General features: G+C 46.0%; 2 protein-coding genes and 1 long non-coding RNA gene across 3 annotated transcripts in view; all 3 read left to right on the top strand.

The window, feature by feature from the left end:
• LOC139049471 (uncharacterized) overlaps window positions 1–18,954 on the top strand; it is a 288,699-nt gene that overhangs the window by 63,441 nt on the left and 206,304 nt on the right. The gene's annotated exons all lie outside the window — the stretch shown is intronic.
• On the top strand, window positions 12,329–14,451 carry LOC139049860 (uncharacterized). The gene is made up of 3 exons (XR_011508635.1): window positions 12,329–12,470; window positions 14,026–14,187; window positions 14,350–14,451. It is a non-coding gene; the product is annotated as an uncharacterized lncRNA (long non-coding RNA).
• On the top strand, window positions 14,552–17,261 carry LOC139049784 (uncharacterized). Its single transcript, XM_070525589.1, has 3 exons — window positions 14,552–14,590; window positions 14,822–14,929; window positions 15,699–17,261. Exons 1-3 carry the CDS (start codon window positions 14,552–14,554, stop codon window positions 16,617–16,619), a joined length of 1,068 nt encoding a protein of 355 aa, XP_070381690.1. The 3' UTR covers window positions 16,620–17,261.

Below are 18,954 nucleotides of genomic sequence, written 5' to 3'. Positions count from 1 at the left end.
ATTTTGTTCAAGAAATGGAGACCCACTTTCTTGCCGTGATTGAGGCTACAGCGCATCTTGCACATGTGTGTGATGTTTTGTATCAGTATCTGTTTGGTGTGGGGGAAATGGAATTTTGCTGCATTGCATGTCGCCAGAGATTTGTCAAAATGTATTGCCGGATACGTCTGTGTTGGCATGTTCGATTCGTAAACCGCAATTTAGACAAAGTTAGGTTTCATTCATCAGTGTCTGGCGTGCAGCTTGAAAAAGTTAAAGGTTAATGCAGTACTTCTTTTCACCAATGAACATATAATTGGCATTTAAGGTCTGCTAGGGCTCCCTTGCTCAAATTGAATAGCATTTTGGCAGGGTCACACTATTGATACATTACAAGTGTGTGGTGGTAGGTGGAGGGGGGCGGGGGGGGGCGGGGGGGGTGGTGGGTGGTGGCACCCTCCGGAGGTGCAGCAGCTCCTCCGGGGGGAGGGGGGGGGACATGGCCCTACAGAATGCTATTCCTTGTGAACACGGCACCCACAGCAGGTTCAAAACAATTTCTTTTAACCTTTACCAAGTGCCAGAGTATAGAGCAGTGCGCACTGGTGGTTGCCTCAAAAATGTTACTCTTGCCTGCGTCCGGCTGAAACGTTTAATGCTTCTATATTGATTTTGCACACCTTACTGAGCTGATAAGGAGTGGGTAAGGATTTAAGCCCAAAGCAATGCAGTTGTCTCAGCAAGACTACTTTGTTAATTGGATATATAACGCCAAAAGTATACGAGGACGTGTGCACGAGGAGGAGGGGGGGGGGTTAGGTTGTGGAATGAGGGATGGGGGGGAGGGGGCACGGATTTAAATGTAAAGCAATGCGGTGGTCTCAGCAACACTACTTTTTGTGTTAATTGGATATATAATGCCAAAAGCATGACGATGTGTGTGCGAGGGGTGTAGGGGGTGTTAGCTCGTGGAACGAGCGATGGGGGAGGGGGCATGGATTTAATTAAGGGCAAAGCAATTTGGTGCTCAGCAACACTGCTTTGTGGGTTAATTGGATACGCAGCGGCGACAGTATACGTGGATGTGCGTGTCATTTTTTGTATTTCAGTTTGCTTGCAGCGCGCAAAGTGTATTGCAGATAGATGTATGGTTGGTGTGAAAGCTGCTTTCTTATGAAGCGAGATAAACATTACTTTTTTCTTTTTCTCTAAGGTTCTGTATTGTATTCAAAGCTTTATGTTTTGTATGTATCAGCATTCGTTTTAATGCTCCAAATGGACTGCATACCACGTTTGTTTTATTTTGGGGGTAGAGGCCATGGATGTATATTTAAGTGCAAAGCAATGCGGTGGTCTCAGCAACACTACTTTTTGTGTTAATTGGATATATAATGCCAAAAGCATGACGATGTGTGTGCGAGGGGTGTAGGGGGTGTTAGCTCGTGGAACGAGCGATGGGGGAGGGGGCATGGATTTAATTAAGGGCAAAGCAATTTGGTGCTCAGCAACACTGCTTTGTGGGTTAATTGGATACGCAGCGGCGACAGTATACGTGGATGTGCGTGTCATTTTTTGTATTTCAGTTTGCTTGCAGCGCGCAAAGTGTATTGCAGATAGATGTATGGTTGGTGTGAAAGCTGCTTTCTTATGAAGCGAGATAAACATTAACTTTTTCTTTTTCTCTAAGGTTCTGTATTGTATTCAAAGCTTTATGTTTTGTATGTATCAGCATTCGTTTTAATGCTCCAAATGGACTGCATACCACGTTTGTTTTATTTTGGGGGTAGCGGGCATGGATTTATATTTAAGTGCAAAGCAATGTGGTGGTCTCAGCAAGACTACATACTAAACTGTGTGTTAATTGGAAACGAAACGCCAAAAATATACGTGGATGTGCGTGTCATTTTTTGTCTTTCAGTTGGCCGTGCAAAATGAATGCCAAATGTATGATTGGAAGAACGCCGCTTTTTTATGAAGTGAAATAAACATTACTTTTTGTTTTTCTCTAAGCTTCTGTAGTGTACTCATAGCCTCATGCCTTGTGTTATGTATCAGCATTCTTTTTATTACTCCACATGGACTGCACAGTGTTTTATTTTGATGGAATGAAATAAATATGGAATTCCATTGAAAGCTTATCCTAGCATCTCTTTTCTGGAAATGGCACTGCTGTACAAACCCTGCCTGACAGCTGCCTTTCCGTATATTTTCACATCCTACAAAATGCTGCTTCCCGCCCTAAGCAGCGCGCGCCTGTAGAAATAAAAAGCACGCGCATTAATGGTACGAAAAGGGGATCAGCGCAGCAGGCGCCACGTGTACCAGCTAGTATTCAAAACGCGCGCGCACAAAACCGAAACCGGAAGTGTCCTTCAGGTTTTAACGTCGACGGCTAGGTGCGCTGCAGTCAATTCGGCCGCTGGGCTCTATGGGAGTGTCCCCTCTTATTGTATTTTTCTTTCTCTATGGTAGAAGCTGTGATAGCACAGCGACCAATTAACGCAGTCCACACTTTCTGCAATGATCATCGTGCTCTGTTCATGTCGAGTGTGATTAATTGCAACATCCTGTAGGGGGCGCTGCGAGTGTCACTGGTGTGAGGTCCGGGAAGGAATGGCGCAGGTCGTCTGCTACAGTTCCGGAGCCGTTTCTGTTTGTTCGCTCGCGCTCCCTGTGCTAGTGCAATTATGACGATCCTCTCAAATATCTTTTACTCTTTCTTCGTTTATCAAGTTTCATTGAAACATCTGCCGCAGTTTCGGCCGAAAGGCGAAGCACTGATTGCGATGGCACATTAATGGATAGCTGTGCGAGGTAAGGATTGTAGTTTTATCAGCCGTATTAACTTGTAAACATTCGCTTACTAAGTTACCAATGATAGGATGCGTAATCATGACTCAACGAGGTCGTAGGAAGAGACAGACACACGGAGACAGCGCTGTCTTTGTGTGACTGCTTCTTTCTACGTCCTTGTTCACTCACCGTTACACATTCTATGCGTAAACCATGTACACATTTTATGTGTGTATTCCAACCACCCTGCCAACGTGTTTTAACTAAATTTTAACTAAAGCACGTATTCACGCGCGCACAGCTAAACACGAACACAACTAGTTCGATGAACGCGGAAACTCGATGTGAAAATGCTGCAGTGTGGAATCGCGGCAGCAGCAAGCGAATTGACCTTCGAGCATCTCTCGCTTCAACGCGAGCGAAACGTCGAAAGCACAGCGCATACGAAGCTACCGGCACTACGCGCACTCTGCAAACATCGCAGTTCGCTTTGAAGGGGAGGTCCGCGCGGAAGCGCATTTTGGCCACGTCGCAGATCGCTTTCAAGACACACGAGCGCCGGCAACGGGTCCCTACCGCCTCCGTCAAAGGCGTGTGCTACAGCGTTCGCCAATCACGTGCCCAACACCGTAGTAGACGCCGCGGTTGTCTCCACTCTGGACGGAGCGGTGGGTGAGGAGGACACCGAGACACCCCAGCGGCCGGTGGACAAGAACAACCCTTCTCCCTCGGCTGACCCCCCTTGCCTCGTGCGCAACAGAAGGCACACTTTCGGCCCCCTTTCCTCACTCACACACGCGAGATCGGACCGCGTTCGCCGGCTCGCAATAACACGCTTCCAGTCGCACATACAGCATACGGCACGCGGTAACGGTTTTACCGCCCTTGTACTTTATACGGAAGCTCACGGCGATGCCGATGGCAGAAATGAGCCTGGAGTGTACATATAAATGCTATCGCCTTAAAAACTTCTTTCTTAGATTACGATATATTCGTCACAAACTAAGTTACGATGCCGGCCAATGGAGCTGAGTCAGGCGCTGCGTGGGTTCTTCAAGCCCGCGGTACAACATCTTGCGGCACTAGTTCATGTGAATAACAAAGGAAAAAAAATTAATTATGGGGTTTTTAGTGCCAAAACCACTTTCTGATTATGAGGCACGCCCTAGTGGCAGACTCCGGAAATTTCGACTACCTGGGGTGCTTTAACGTGCACCTAAATCTACGTACACGGGTGTTTTCGCCCCATCGAAATGCGGCCGCCGATGCCGGGATTCGATCCCGCGACCTCGTGCTCCGCAGCCCAACACCATAGCCAGTGAGCAACCACGGTGGGTTATAACAAAGTAATGAACGCAAGACCTTAGGATAGAACAATGGAATTGAGCGACCTCAACTGGCACGTCACTGAAAGGGCCAAGATCAACACGCTGATCAGACGGGCTTACAAGACGGCATTGGGCTTAATGGAGACCACGAGTACGACTCGGCTCTTGCAGCTCGGCGTCCATAACACCCTAGAAGAAATAGCCGAGGCGCAGCTCACCGCGCAGTTCGAGCGCCTCTATACCACCAAGACGGGCCGCAGTATACTGACGTCCCTAGGTTACAACCTCGAAGATCTCCCAGCCGGCAACCGTGCGAGATCACAGATGAGGCGCGGGCCCACATTTACGTGGACCCCATCCCGAAGAACATGCACCCAGAGCACAACCAAGAACGGCGGCAGGCGCGGGCCAAGGCCCTCACCGAACAACACGCACAAAACCCGCACGCCCGGTAGCCGCGGAATACAAGAGGGAAGGCTTCGCGGCGGTGGTCGTTGCGGCGACTACCGGCACCAAGACAATTAATGGCAGCGAGCGTGCGGTACACGAACGCCAGAGACGCTGAGGAGGTTGCCATCGCTCTGGCGATCACCGAGGCCGAGTGTCGCACCGTGTTCAGCGACTCGAGGAATTCGGTGCGCAACTTTGCCAAGGGGCGAATATGCGCGCCGGCGGCCGCCATCATCGGCAAGCTCCAACTTCAAGACCGCCGTATCAAGCGGTCCCTGGCGCACGCCGGCGAGTGGATGCAACATGGACGATCGCGAAGGCAATGCGCTCCACTCATCCTCCAAAAAATGTTGACTGGTAGAGGGACGACGTGTCCATTAGCTGGCTTCAATAATAACGACTGGCAAATTTAGGAACTGGATTGTGGGACCAACTTCGTGGAACCCTGCTTCACAAGCATTGCCTGAGGGCCCCTCAGGCACAGCTTTCCTCGAGAACAAGAAAATTTACTCACACGACAGCGTTGTATATATCGCTAACCTAAAAAGAAAGTTCTTTAGTCCAGCGACGTCGGCAAGAGTGAGTATTACTGGTCCCCCATGAAGTGACCAAGGAAGTAGGGTTGCTTCATAGCCTAGTAAGTGCCTCGCACGTTATCCATGCACACACATCGATTCCAACACACACGTGAGCTTACGCCCACAATATTGTCAACGCATAAAGAATCACTAAATGGACAAAGACTTGAACCAATGCGCAGACGCACGGGCGACGGCGGCTATACCGGCAGCACACGGATGTTCGAAGGTCACCGTTTAGTGACGGTAAACACAGTGAGCGATTAACTACGATAAATGCAGCATTGCTGCAAGCTGTTACAAAGTGCACAGCATCAATGTTCCAAGCCTTATGCGGGGCAACAACAAGTTCACTACAACGAAGTACACCCGCGAGCGATGAGGCAGAATTTTAAAAAAATCAAACAATAATGGCTGTGCCGAAGAAAGTTCCCGAGTCAAACATCTCTAGCCACTGGTTTAAAGTTACTGCCAAATGAAGAACGAACAGCAATAAGCACTGATCCAGATTTCGTTCATGAACGGGAACTTTGGACAGCCTGACACACAATTATAGCCCCCCCTTTCCATAGCATACATGCAAGGTATACGCTACTCGAACCTTTCGGAAAAAGCGTAATATGAGCTCAGAAAGCATTTGCGTATTCTCTCAACCTGCACTCAAAAGCTTCGTGTCGTCTACCCAGCCACCGTCCACGATATCCGCCGAAACAGATGTTTGTTAAGCCGCACCGGGGAGTCATGCACATCCACTGCAAACACGCCGGCGGCTGAGGCAAGCAATGGGCGCGTAACACGTGATGAAATGCGGCGCCCATGGGGATCGCCGTAGAAAGGCTCTGTAGCGTTGATGAAACGAGGGAAACAATTATGAGCATGAAACTTGTAAACGTGTGACAAGGCTCAAACATTCAGTTGGGATTTAGTATTAAGCGCGAAACAAATGCGTCCGCGTTAGGTCCCATCCAGTCCAGGTCCCGGATCCATGACGCAAAATGCATTGACCACGTCGCAAAGGGTTGTGCGGGAGCTCGCTCGACATGTGCCCTGCCTGACAGCAGACCACAGTCAGTTGCACCATATATATATATATATATATATATATATATATATATATATATATATATATATATATATATATATATATATATATATATATATATATATATATTTATATTTATATTTATATTTATATATCAGGATACAACAAACCGTGGGACCCCATTTTTATTAGGCTAGTCGCTTACCACTCGTATCGAAATAACAAAGTACAAACGCTGCATTGCCACCGTTACCGGTGCTAACATATTGGCCAGAAGCTCGTATATTAACCAAGAAACTCAAAAATAAGTTAAGGACCGTGCGAGAAGCGATAGAACGAAAGAGAAAAAATTTGGCGTAACCTCAAGAGACAGAACGAAAGCAGCGTGGATCGGACAGGAAACGGGAATGGCCGATATTCAAGTCGACATTAAGATAATGTAAACGGATCTGCACAGGGCCATGTAGAACGTAGGGCACATAACCGGGGGGCCATTATCAAGTTCCAGAATGGGTGCCGAGGGAAGGGTAGCGCAGTCGAGGACGGCATGAAGTTAGGTGGCGTGATGAAACTAGGAAATTTGCAGGCGCAAAAAAAATGAAATGCGCTAGCGGATGACATGGGCAAATGGGTATCGCTGGGAGAGGCCTCCCTCCTTCAGTGGATAATAAAAAAGGGCTCCTGCTCCTGCTACTGATGATGATAATTAATGTTATGATGATCATGATATACCACGAGACCTACCTCTACCGGCCCCACCTGACAGGCTTCACACATTTCAGACATATACACTTTTGCACTGCGATACCCCTACTGCTAACACAATAACGCAATAATAAGGTTCCCATCTGAACAGCCGGCAACAACGGCGCTCCAAAACAGACCCCTAGTTGGGGTGGTACTTTCGAAACGTGTGAGGCCTTCACAATGTTTGGTGTTCCATTTGTCATATTGGCATAGATCTCTTTCTTGAAAATTTTATATTTCGAAATAAGACTTTGTGCTCCTTGTAAAAAGATATCTAAAGGCTTCTTATCACACAATAATGTTTGTAGTGTCGATTTCCAATTTTCCAATATATTTAACAGAACCTTGTGCCACTGTTCTTGCTGATAGGAGAGACCTGCATAGGAGTCCTTATTCATCTGCCTCCATTCTCGGTCGGATAGAGTTGGCAGTTCCATATAAATTGTGATCTCACTGCTACAAAATAACGCAATCGACTCGTACTGCAGTGATCCTCGCGTTTTGTTCATGTCGAGCGTGATTAACTGCAACAATCTCTAGGGGGCGCTGCCAGTGTCACTGGCATGAGTCGTCTGCTACAGTTCCGGCGCCGTTTCTGTTTGTGCGCTCGCGCTCCCTGTGCTAGTGCACTTTTGACAATCCTCTCAAAAATGTTGTACCCTTTCTTCTTTTATCAAGTTTTATTGAAACATCTGTCGCAGTTTCGGCCGAAAGGCGAAGCACCGATTGCGATGGCAAATTAATGGATAGCTGTGCGAAGTAAGGATTGTAGTTTAATCGGCCGTATTAACTTGTAAACATTCGCTTACTAACTAAGCTAACAATAATAGATTGTGTAATCGTGACTCAACGAGGTCGTAGGATGAAACAGACATACGGAGACAGCGCTGTCTTTGTGTGACTGGTTCTTTCTACGTCCTTGTTCAGTCGCCCTTACACATTATGTGCGAACCATGTACACATTCTATGTGTGTATACCAACCAGCCTGTCAACGTGTTTTAACTAAAGTGACAATCATGGTGTCACGCGCGCACAGGTAAACATGAACACGTCTTGCTCAATGAGCGCTGAAACTCGCTGCTAAAATGCTGCAGTGCGGAATCGCGGCAGCAGCAAGCGAATTGACCTTCGAGCATCTCTCGCTTCAACGCGAGCGAAACGTCGAAAGCACAGCGCATACGAAGCTACCGGCACTACGCGAAATCTGCAAACATCGCAGATCGCTTTGAAGGGGAGGTCCGCGCGGAAGCGCATTTTGGCCACGTCGCAGATCGCTTTCAAGACACACGAGCGCCGGCAACGGGTCCCTACCGCCTCCGTCAAAGGCGTGTGCTACAGCGTTCGCCAATCACGTGCCCAACACCGTAGTAGACGCCGCGGTTGTCTCCACTCTGGACGGAGCGGTGGGTGAGGAGGACACCGAGACACCCCAGCGGCCGGTGGACAAGAACAACCCTTCTCCCTCGGCTGACCCCCCCTTGCCTCGTGCGCAACAGAAGGCACACTTTCGGCCCGCTTTTCTCTCTCACACACGCGAGATCGGAGCGCGGTCGCCGGCTCACAATAACACGCTTCCACTCGCACATACGGCACGCGGTAACGGTTTTACCGCCCTTGTACTTTATACGGAAGCTCACGGCGATGCCGATGGCAGAAATGAGCCTGGAGTGTCCATATAAATGCTATCGCCTTAAAAACTTCTTTCTTAGATTACGATATATTCGTCACAAACTAAGTTAGAATGCTAGCCGATGGAGCTAATTCAGGCGCTGCGTGGGTTCTTCAAGCCCGGTACAACATCTTGCGGCACTAGTTCATGTGAATAACAAAGGAAAAAAATAAATCATGGGGTTTTTAGTGCCAAAACCACTTTCTGATTATGAGGCACGCCCTAGTGGCAGACTCCGGAAATTTCGACTACCTGGGGTTCTTTAACGCGCACCTCAATCTAAGTACACGGATGTTTTCGCCCCATCGACATGCGGCCGCCGTTGCCGGGATTCGATCCCGCGACCTCGTGCTTCACAGCCCTACACCATAGCCACTGAGCAACCACGGCGGGTTATAACAAATGAATGAACGCAGGACCTTAGGATAGAACAATGCAATTAGGCAATATTACTTTCTGTGAAGCGAAAAGCCAATGCTGGCAATATTTCAGCTCCACAGCTTTCGCCTTAAGGTCAATCCGCAAACGATATCGAATTTCTGTACTTATATCGAATTTTGGCACTTCTTCAAAGAAACTTTCGGCAGTAGCACGATGACTCACTAACACTGCAACTTAGATTCTGCCGGTGCTGCTTCCTTTTTCAACTGCTTTTTTTTTTTAATTACGCCATTATTCGGGTTAAGCTTGAGCAGCGGTAATTTGAACACATTGAGGCTTTGCGATAATGACAGCATGTCAATGCTACCTTTTCAGTTCTATAAGTTGAACTTACTTTCTACAATATACAACTGCTCCTTGCTTGAGGAACAGTTATAACACTCATGTATCGCGAAACTGACACAGCACCCGCCGTGGTTGCTCAGTGGCTATGGTGTTGGGCTGCTGAGCACGAGGTCGCGGGATCGAATCCCGGCCACGGCGGCCGCATTTCGATGGGGGCAAAATGCGAAAACACCCGTGTGCTTAGATTTAGGTGCACGTTAAAGAACCCCAGGTGGTCAAAATTTCCGGAGTCCTCCACTACGGCGTGCCTCATAATCAGAACGTGGTTTTGGCACGTAAAACCCCAAATATAGAATATAAACTGACACAGCTGCTCCGCCAAGATTTTTGAGCGAAATATGCCTTTAGACCGGATGGCTCAGCCCACCTGTGCTGAAAGCAGCCCTTTGCCTAATTCGGTAACACATAGAGTAGTACGCAGGGTGTGCCATCAATTAAGCACCATATAATTTTTTTTTAAGCGAAGCGTTCTATCCGGACGAATATACTTTTAGCTTGTCAATGGGAACCTAAAGAAGCACCTCAAATTCTTTTCTTCATTATTAATATTATTTTTTTATAGGCAAGCATAAACAAATCTCACTCCAAGACCGCGGACACTCGTTGTCGAATCACTGGCGTGAGTATGGGCAAGTTCACACAGGGGAATCCGGCTTCAAGAGCGACGCGAAATCCGATTCGGCGATCGCTAGATCCGCCGAAAACGCCTTTGACACTCCCATCGGTTCCACAGCGATTTGTGACGCCACTGCCGCCAGAATCCCTCGATGCGTACCAATGAGATAGCGAGTCACTAGAGGAGGTAGGACCAATCAGCGACGCTGTAATCGTCTCTTGTTCGGAAAATGCCTCCTCTGCTCTCGATGCGTAGCTAAAAAAAATGTCCGACGATAATGATACTCCCTAACGCGATATTTCAGCGCAATGTATATGTGTTTTCATTCCCCAAAGTATTGAGAAAAAGAATTTGACAAAAAATCGCCGCACCGACTGGCAGCGGGCCAGTGCCGTCAGCGCTTTCGCAGAGGGAAGGGCAGTATGAAAACGCTGGCATGATGAGCGGCATCGGAGCCAGCTGTGGAAGGAAACCGCGACCAACGCGCGAGTCCTGACACGAGTGCGTTCGCCCGGTTACGCCGAGGGACGGCGACGCCCAACCCAGGAACGGGTGCTCAAGATCTGCGCTCTAAAATTTCACGCGGAAACTCCTCTGGCACTTGTCTAAGTGTGCGTAAGCTCATCTCCATGCAACCCAGTGTTGTCATCAATCTTATGAAACTCGATCCGAGAAGTACAAACGACAGCTCTGCGGCGACGCGAACTCTTGCGGACGGCAGGTATACAGGGGTGAATTGTTCACGCAAGCAAACTACTGTAGGTGGCGGCGCCGGGTGCCCCGATGACGTTCCGATCCTTATAAGCCGTTATCGCCATTTAGCGCCTGATCCATTTGCGTCGAACCATTATCAACTGTTATCAAGCGTACATCGGTGGCGGCTGCGTATGGCGAGTCCGCGCGAGCCATATCTTTAAAGCTATCTGCGACGGCCGTGGTTGCTGATAGCTTCGCATGCACTGTGTTTTAACCGCTTAGTTAACGTCGAAAGCGATTCTTCTTACCTCCCGGACGGTTGCACGGGTTTCCTCGTTGGGTAGGCATAGATATGCACAGGCACTTAAATTTGCTTGCCAGAAGTGCCATAAGTATCGCTTATTCTTCCTCACGGCTTTGCGATGCGCCCTAATAACTTACCGGGAGAACTCGACGCGCGTTGCGACAGCGTGGAGCGTGCGGAGAGAATCGGGATACCCCTCGCCCTCCCCTCCCCCTCCCCCCTTGCTTGTATGTTCGCGCATATTAGGCAGATGGCGCTAGTATTAAAATATCACTACCTCTTCTTTTTTGTATTGCGGCATCTAGAGAGCTCCTGCTGCGCGGTCGGCAAGCCATATGAACGACGCGGCGTTTCGTCGGCACGAAATTTCCAGTCGTTGTAGACGCCGAATGTTTGAACGTGACATAAGAGCAGCGGTAACAGCAGCGAGTGAATGGACCCTCGCGCTGCCTGTCGCCTTCCGCGCGAACTATAGCGGTTAGTACACAGCGCACACGAAGCTATCAGCTGTCGGTTAATTAGACCCTGCACCCATCTTACACAGCTTTCAAGATAGCCAGGAGCGTGCTCAGCTGCGCCATACGCCGCCACCGCCGCAGACTAGAAGCACACACTAAAGCCTCGTTTGCTTCTTAGAGTACACCTGCATTCATGTTATTTGTAACGCTATGAAGATGTGCATTACATGCAGCGTCAAGCTTCCGACATTTGTAGCACTCTTTTCTAAATCTCACATATGAAAATCAGCTTCCTGAAACGAATACTAAGAATTACAGAAACATAATTAGGTTTCACGTGAAGCAAATAACTGCTGTGTTACAGACTTGATTAAGTGTGGCTTTGAATAGATCTGACATTAAAATATTCAGAGTGCCTACAACGTGTTCATCAAGCAAAGCCCTTTCTCGCGAAATATCGTTTACTAAGCAAAAGACTACGTTGTTCCTGTCCTGTCCTGTCATGTTCCTGTCCTTTGAAAAATACCAGCGCTAATTAGGCGTTAATGTTGAACAAGTCCGGTTGGCTGCTGCTGTAATCCAACTACGCACAAAATATCTACAGCGTGGAAACCCCTCACGTTCTTGCCAGTTGTTGAAAAGTGGAAAAAAATGCACCTGTGCAGGACCATGTATAGCGCAGGGTATAGACGAGGCAACCTAAAGTTTGCCCGCGCGGCACCAGCGCCGAATGCTCCCCTAGCGGACCGATGGAAGTTTGGAGGGTCGTCGGTGCGCAAGCGCGCGCCCGTGTTCTGTACGGCGGGAGCGCTCGCGCTGGCTCGCGCGCGTTGTTTTTGCGATGGCGAGTGCGACCTCATCAGCCAGGAAAGGTGGCACGCAGTACTGCTGTGTTGTTGACTGCCACAACAGCCTTGAGAACACGAAAGGTCGAACGCCGCCCGTGAAATTCTACAGATTTCCGGGGAAGTGGTACGAGAAGGGCAGACGACAAGCATGGATAACTGCAGTGCGCCGAGTCAAGTAAGTACCATACTTTCGAATTCGCGTGCAATATCACGGCCGCTCGATGAAAACGGAAAAGTGATATGCCTGTTTTTAGCCCGCAACCGTTTGTTAGTCGTGCCGCGTTGTTGAATTGTGTTGACATCCGCCGCTTGTTAGCGGTAAATGCATGCGTGTTGCGCCGCTGAGCTCGACGACGCGAGCTCGATTCCCGGCCACGGCGGCCGCATTTCGATAGGGGCGGAGTGCAAGAACGCCCTTGTTACCGTGTGCTTTGATTTTTGTGCACGTTAAAGAACTTCCGGAGGTAATAATTATTTCTGAGACTCCGCATTACAGCGTGCCTCATAATGATTTCGTGGTTTTGCATGGTTTTTGGCAGTTAAAAGCCCCGAATTTATTTGATTGTACTGTGCCTTCACTCGCAATCGGCATGGACGAGCTTTAGATAATTATTTCGCTTTTCCAAATGCTGCAACTTAATTTACTAGTTGTGCAGGTAACGAAAGGGGACGCGCGCTACTTTTGTGTGATAGCAGACCGCATTTAATGCAAGCCGCGGTCGTCGCGAGCGTCGGAGCGACAGATCGGAAAGCAGCCGCTCGAGATGTGCGCGTTATGTTTGTTGTTTGGCCACGCTTTCTAAGTTCACAATAGCCAAGCTTGCTTTAAGGTAATTACCACCTTGCACATTCTTGCTGATTCACTCTTCCTGCCAAAAATTTTCGTTTCCTGTAGTAACCGGCCATCGGTGCAAGCTTACTTTAGCTGTTCGTCCGACGAGGCACTAGATTTGCTTTGGTGAGGCAGGTATCTCTAATGCTCTAATAGTGCCGTTGGTCCTAAGGTAATCGCTTGTTAACGTGGTCTGGGTTCATTTCGCGGAGCAGTCTGTACGAGCCAATTCTCATTAGCAGTGAAAAGGCACCTTGCTGATTAATGCGATGAGTTGCAATGACTCCAACATCTGCATTAAATAAGGCGTGACTTACACTAAATATTTATTGAAGCATGATATAAAGCAATATGCGCCTATGTAGTACTTAAATTGTTAATTTTGAGCAGATGTGTGTTTTGGCTGTTGTGTTCTAGGATTTAGTGTACTCTGGGAAGGAAACTGCTTTAGTGTTCTGGTGAAGCAGCGCACTGACCAGGACAAGGCAGACACACACATGAATACAAGACACTTGGTGTGCTTGTGTCTCTCCTCTTTGTACTGGTCAGTGCGCTGCTTCACCAACACGGTATGATCATTAATCACCAACTCGCCCAACCTCCCGCATTACTGCGTTAGCTTTATAATGCAGTTCTCTTCGTGCCATGCAGTGAAGTTATTGGGACAAGAAATAGGCAGCACAAGTTACAGGCACTAGCATCTCAGAATCGCCATGTATGAGGGCATGTACAATTTGCCAAAAACATCTTAATCTGTGATTTGCCTGAACCTAAGCCTGAGAGGGTATAATGAGCTATAGGCTAGGCCACGTTGCTAAAGATGGGAAGATGGTCTTTCTCTTTGGTATAGTTCCATGCCTATTTGTGTCTAATACATGTCTTCTCTCTGTGCTCGCAGTGCTGATGACACTCCCTGGGAGCCATCCAAAAGCACACGAATTTGCAGCACCCATTTCGTTGGAAACTGCAAGAGTGATCTAATGGAACATCCATCATACATCCCTACCATCTTTCCACCTGTGTACCGAAAGAAGGCACCAGATCGAGAGAGGGCGGAAAGGTATGACTGGCAATGCGCAAGTATCATTACTTTTAGTGGTAGCACTCTTGTAGAATATTATATGCACACATTACCTTTGCGAACATTACCTTTGCAAACATTTTATTGGAAGTAATTTAATTCCCATGACAAATAGGCTCATCTCATTTCTATGCGATGCAGATGGGAGCGGCGTCTAACAGACCAGTGGCAATCGCAGCAGTCGTCTCAGCAGTCAGCACCACTAGAACATGCGCTTTTGGACTGCAGTGACACAGCTCTAGAGCAGCAGCAAGACACATGTGAAAGAGATTCCACAACGTGCCTTTCTGAATTGACAGAACTGTCAACAAGCAACCCACGGGATTTCCAGTCATCGAGTAGCATGACAACAGAAGTTCCTGCTGCCAGAGTGACTGATGTTGTAATTACATGTTTTTATTCATAAACAGGCCAGCATTATTTTATCGTAGAGAAATATTTAATTTTAAGAACGGTAGTAAGAATGGCTTTAGGTGCACTCCTCTGTCCAGCAACTCTGTGCTAGTTCTTGTCCTGTCATTACTATTTTGTAAGTGCCTTCAATATATTTCCATGTAGCAAGCTGTGGCAATTATTCATTGAAGCCTGTGCTGTTCTGTGGCAACTATTTCAGGGATGCCAGACAGAATGTTCTTCTTCAGGCAAGCTGGACCTCCTGCTCTCGGCAACCAATGGGACTGAAGCATCAACGCAAGTCACGCATGCTGAACAAAGTGACAAGGTTTGTGATTGTACAGAACTTGCCAATTACTTTTTCAGTTTTTGTGAGGGGAGTACTATGCAAATGAAACCCAAACTGAGAGGTAGATAGTGGAATCTATGCTGAAACAGCATGACTGAAACAAAAACAAAAAGCTACACACTACAAGGAAAAAACTAATAATTTTGTTGGTGTCCTTGTTCCAGTTGCACCTTTTTAGCTTAAATTTAGGATGAACCAACTGAGCCTGCACCAAGATGTTGAATTTAAGAACTAGAAATGAACAGTCAGGGAACATCAACACATTGTTCCAGCAAGATTTTTAGCCATGCTGAGGTAAAAATATTGGTGCCCGTCAGCCATCTACTGAAAGCTTTCTCGCGCGTAAACAAACTGTTTTTTTTATTTTCTCAGAAAGAACAAATTCTGGAGAAGCTTATTACCTAAAGCTGTTATGGACAGTATGACTGGGTCATTGAACCCTTTACTAGGTAGTTGGGACTAGAAAAAAGTTTCCCACAAAATATAACACATAAAATGATAAATATGGCATATTTGCCACTATTTCATTATACCAATTACACTAACGAAATTATTAATAAATTATGTCAGTACACCATATGCAGTTTTATTAAAAAAACACAGGTGCCAGAAAAAAATATTGAATACTCATGTAATCACGATAGGAATAACACGCAGTGGTTTCGTGAGCTTCCTAGCAGTTTATTACTGACCCATGGGTATATTTTTTTCAGTGCATTATAGTAACCATTTCCTCCAATTTGTTTAGGTGACTGGCACAGACTATAACTGGAAAAGAAGATGCAGCTTTGAGGGCTTCAACTCGGTGAAGGACAATGAGGAAGCTCTGCGTGACCTGTGCGGCGTTACACTGCCTGTGTTTAGTCTCCTGCTGAACCTTCTCCCTCATTCGAGGTACAAAAGCACTGATGTGACGCGTGAGGACAAACTTTGTTTGTTTTTAGCTAAACTTCGGCTTGGTGTGACATTCAGTGCACTTGCTGCAATATTTAGTGTGAGCACCACAACTGCATCAAATGTGTTCAGGAGAACACTTGACCTCCTTAGTGTTGCCTTGGAAGACTGGGTGTTTGTGCCTTCACGAGATGTTATCAAACTCTCTTTGCCCCTCCCATTTAAAGAACATTATCCTAATTGTACATTTATAATAGACTGCACTGAAATTCGAACAGAAATGCCCTCTAAAGTAGAACAGCAACATGCAATGTTTTCTCATTATAAAGGGACTTACACACTCAAGTTTTTGGTAGGTATAATTCCTAATGGAATGATAGCATTTATGTCTAAAATGTATGGTGGGCGGCACACAGACTCTTTTATTACACAAGACTCTGGATTTTTAGAGCTTCTAAAGCCTGGAGATCTAGTGCTAAGTGACAAGGGCTTCCCAAGAATTAGGACAGAAGTTGAGGGAAAGGGAGCAGTACTGCTGATGCCACCGTTCAATACGAATGGAGGGCAAATGTCTCAGGAAGACATGGACATGACGTATCAAATTGCATCAGTTCGCATACATGTGGAGAGGGTAATTCGAAGGCTGAAGACATATCGTATTCTAAGCAACACAGTGCCCCTGACTTTAGTACCACACATGAAGAAAATAGCTGCTGTGTGTGCTGCCCTTGTGAACATGGAGCCCCCTATAATCAAGAAGCAAGAGTGCAACTAATTGTTCGTTCTGCAGACTACTGTGTTTTACATGCTGTATTTGTTCTGGAAAACTGCTTCTAATACTTCATTGTGCAAAGCACTTTATTGTAAGCCTACCTTTAAATTCACCTTCTTTGCTTCTAACTGCATTCAACCAAGAACATTCAGCTTGGTTTTGATGTAAGCTCATGCAACAGCATCGTTTAATGTTTGTTTTAACATGAGAAACCAGTGCTTTTAAATGTATGTTCTGTCCTATTATGCCAACTGGCAATTCCTCTAATGTAGCATACCCTTTACTTTTATATTTTGAGTGTCACTCATGTTCACATAACAGATCTGACAACAACATACTGTTCAAAAAGGGCTTTAGAAATTCTTGTAGTTATATTTGTCAGACAGAAGAACCCAACAATCATTTTAGCACATTTTAGTGTTTTGGCTCTCTTAGTGGAGGCTCGGTTAGTGTAACATGCATTCCATTCTGTTTGAGTCACTCTGTTTTGTGTTGAATAGCTTACATGTTTTCTTTACGAAATGGATAGGTAACATGGCTGAGCATAGTACCATGGACCAGTGACTTCAAAAGAAAAGGACAGTTTTATTGTTTTTGTTATTGCACAACAAACTTTATTTACAGTTTCATACAGGCTGCATTTGAATGCTAATACAAGAGACTGTATGTGTTTAAGCACACTTGACATAGTGTAGTGGCGAACTTGTGCGTAGCTATTCGTTGATTTGTGTAACTTTCTGTTGCAATGTAGTAACAAGAACATAAGAACTGCTGGTGTTTCTATTTGTACTCATCTTTACATCACAGTCTTTACGTTACCCGTGCATGTGACTAGAAGCACTAAGCATGAAAGCTTTTTGTTGCAAACGAATTTATTTTGTTAACTAGCAGCACACCTATTTAAAAGCAGTAGTATTTCTTGTAGTTCTGAGTAGTGCTTTACTAGTTGCAGGTGTGACTGCAAAGATGCTGTCATTTAAGCTGTTGTTACCCGTGTTGTTAGCATAACTGGTATTAGTGTTATTAATGCAGTTGGGGTGGTATTGGTATGAGATGATGATATGTAGCAATGGTAAGGGACAGGAGTATTGTACTTTGGTGAGTTAGTTCATGACTTGAGTAGGAAAAACAGTACATTCAGATGAATGTGAAAAATGGAAAACAGTGATAATAAACAATTGTCAAGCACCAATAATGTTCTGAATGTACACACAACGTAGGGTTGCTTGGGCGATTATGCATGATTGGCATTTGGTTGTTGGGGCCATTTACTTCCCCTTCATAGCATATTGATGATGCACTGTTATTGCTTCTCAAATAGTAAGCATGCAACAGACATTAGAGTGCTACATAAAAAATGTTGTGTTATCACATTAGTCTCTCTGTTAGAGACACAGAACACTGCAAGCAATGCATGCCCATGATATTGGTGCAACAAAAACAATTCTGGCCTTTTACATGCCATAGCAGCAGATGTAAATTTGCACCATCTGGAGTTATTTAACGTGCACAGTACCTAATGTTTAGCCGAACAATGATAGCTAGCAGAGAGAGTAGGAAAGAAGCAAAAGGTTTACATATAGCAAGAAGACAACATTGAGAATTTAATATACAAAAATCTTGCATAACTGAAGGCACAAAATCAGAAAGTTAAAATGGAGCAAGGCGCAGTGCCATGACTAAACCATAATTTTTATTTTATTTATTTATTTATTTATTGATACTGTTGACCCTCGCTTGAGGGTCGTTACAGGGAGGGAATACAATGTACAACAATGTACAATTTTGCACAACATACAAAGTTCATATATCATAATCATCAAGTTGGGTGCTCCTGACAAAAGATGTCGATAGAACGTTCGAACTTGTGCACGTCCGATTGCTCGACAACTTCAACAGGCAAACCATTCCAAATTTCGATCACATCAGGAAAAAAAGAAAAACGGAAAGCATCAACACGTGACTCGTAAGGCTTGATGGATCGTGTGTGGTTTGTTCTCGCGCTCCGTTTTCCCGGAGGCTGAATATATCTATTTGATTTAATCTTAAAGTGCCCTTGAATTATTTGAAATAAAAGCTTTAGTCTTGATTTTTTCCTTCGATTTTCAAGTGACTCGAGCCCACATGAGTTCAGCATTTCCGTCACTGAATCCCTTCTTCTGTATCTTGACGAAATAAAACGAGCGGCCATTCTTTGAATTCGTTCCAGTTTATCTTTTAGGACTTTTTGGTGCGGGCTCCAGACAACACAAGCGTACTCCAAGGATGGGCGGATGAATGTTTTGTAAGCTATCAGCTTGACATCTTTTGTTGCATGTTCCAATTTCTTCCGCAGAAA

Source organism: Dermacentor albipictus, chromosome 9 (genome assembly GCF_038994185.2).
Source record: "Dermacentor albipictus isolate Rhodes 1998 colony chromosome 9, USDA_Dalb.pri_finalv2, whole genome shotgun sequence".
In the NCBI taxonomy this organism is placed as follows: Eukaryota; Metazoa; Arthropoda; class Arachnida; order Ixodida; family Ixodidae; genus Dermacentor; species Dermacentor albipictus.
The sequence above is the reverse complement of the archived record's forward strand: the minus strand, read 5'-3'. Positions and strand labels throughout refer to the sequence as shown.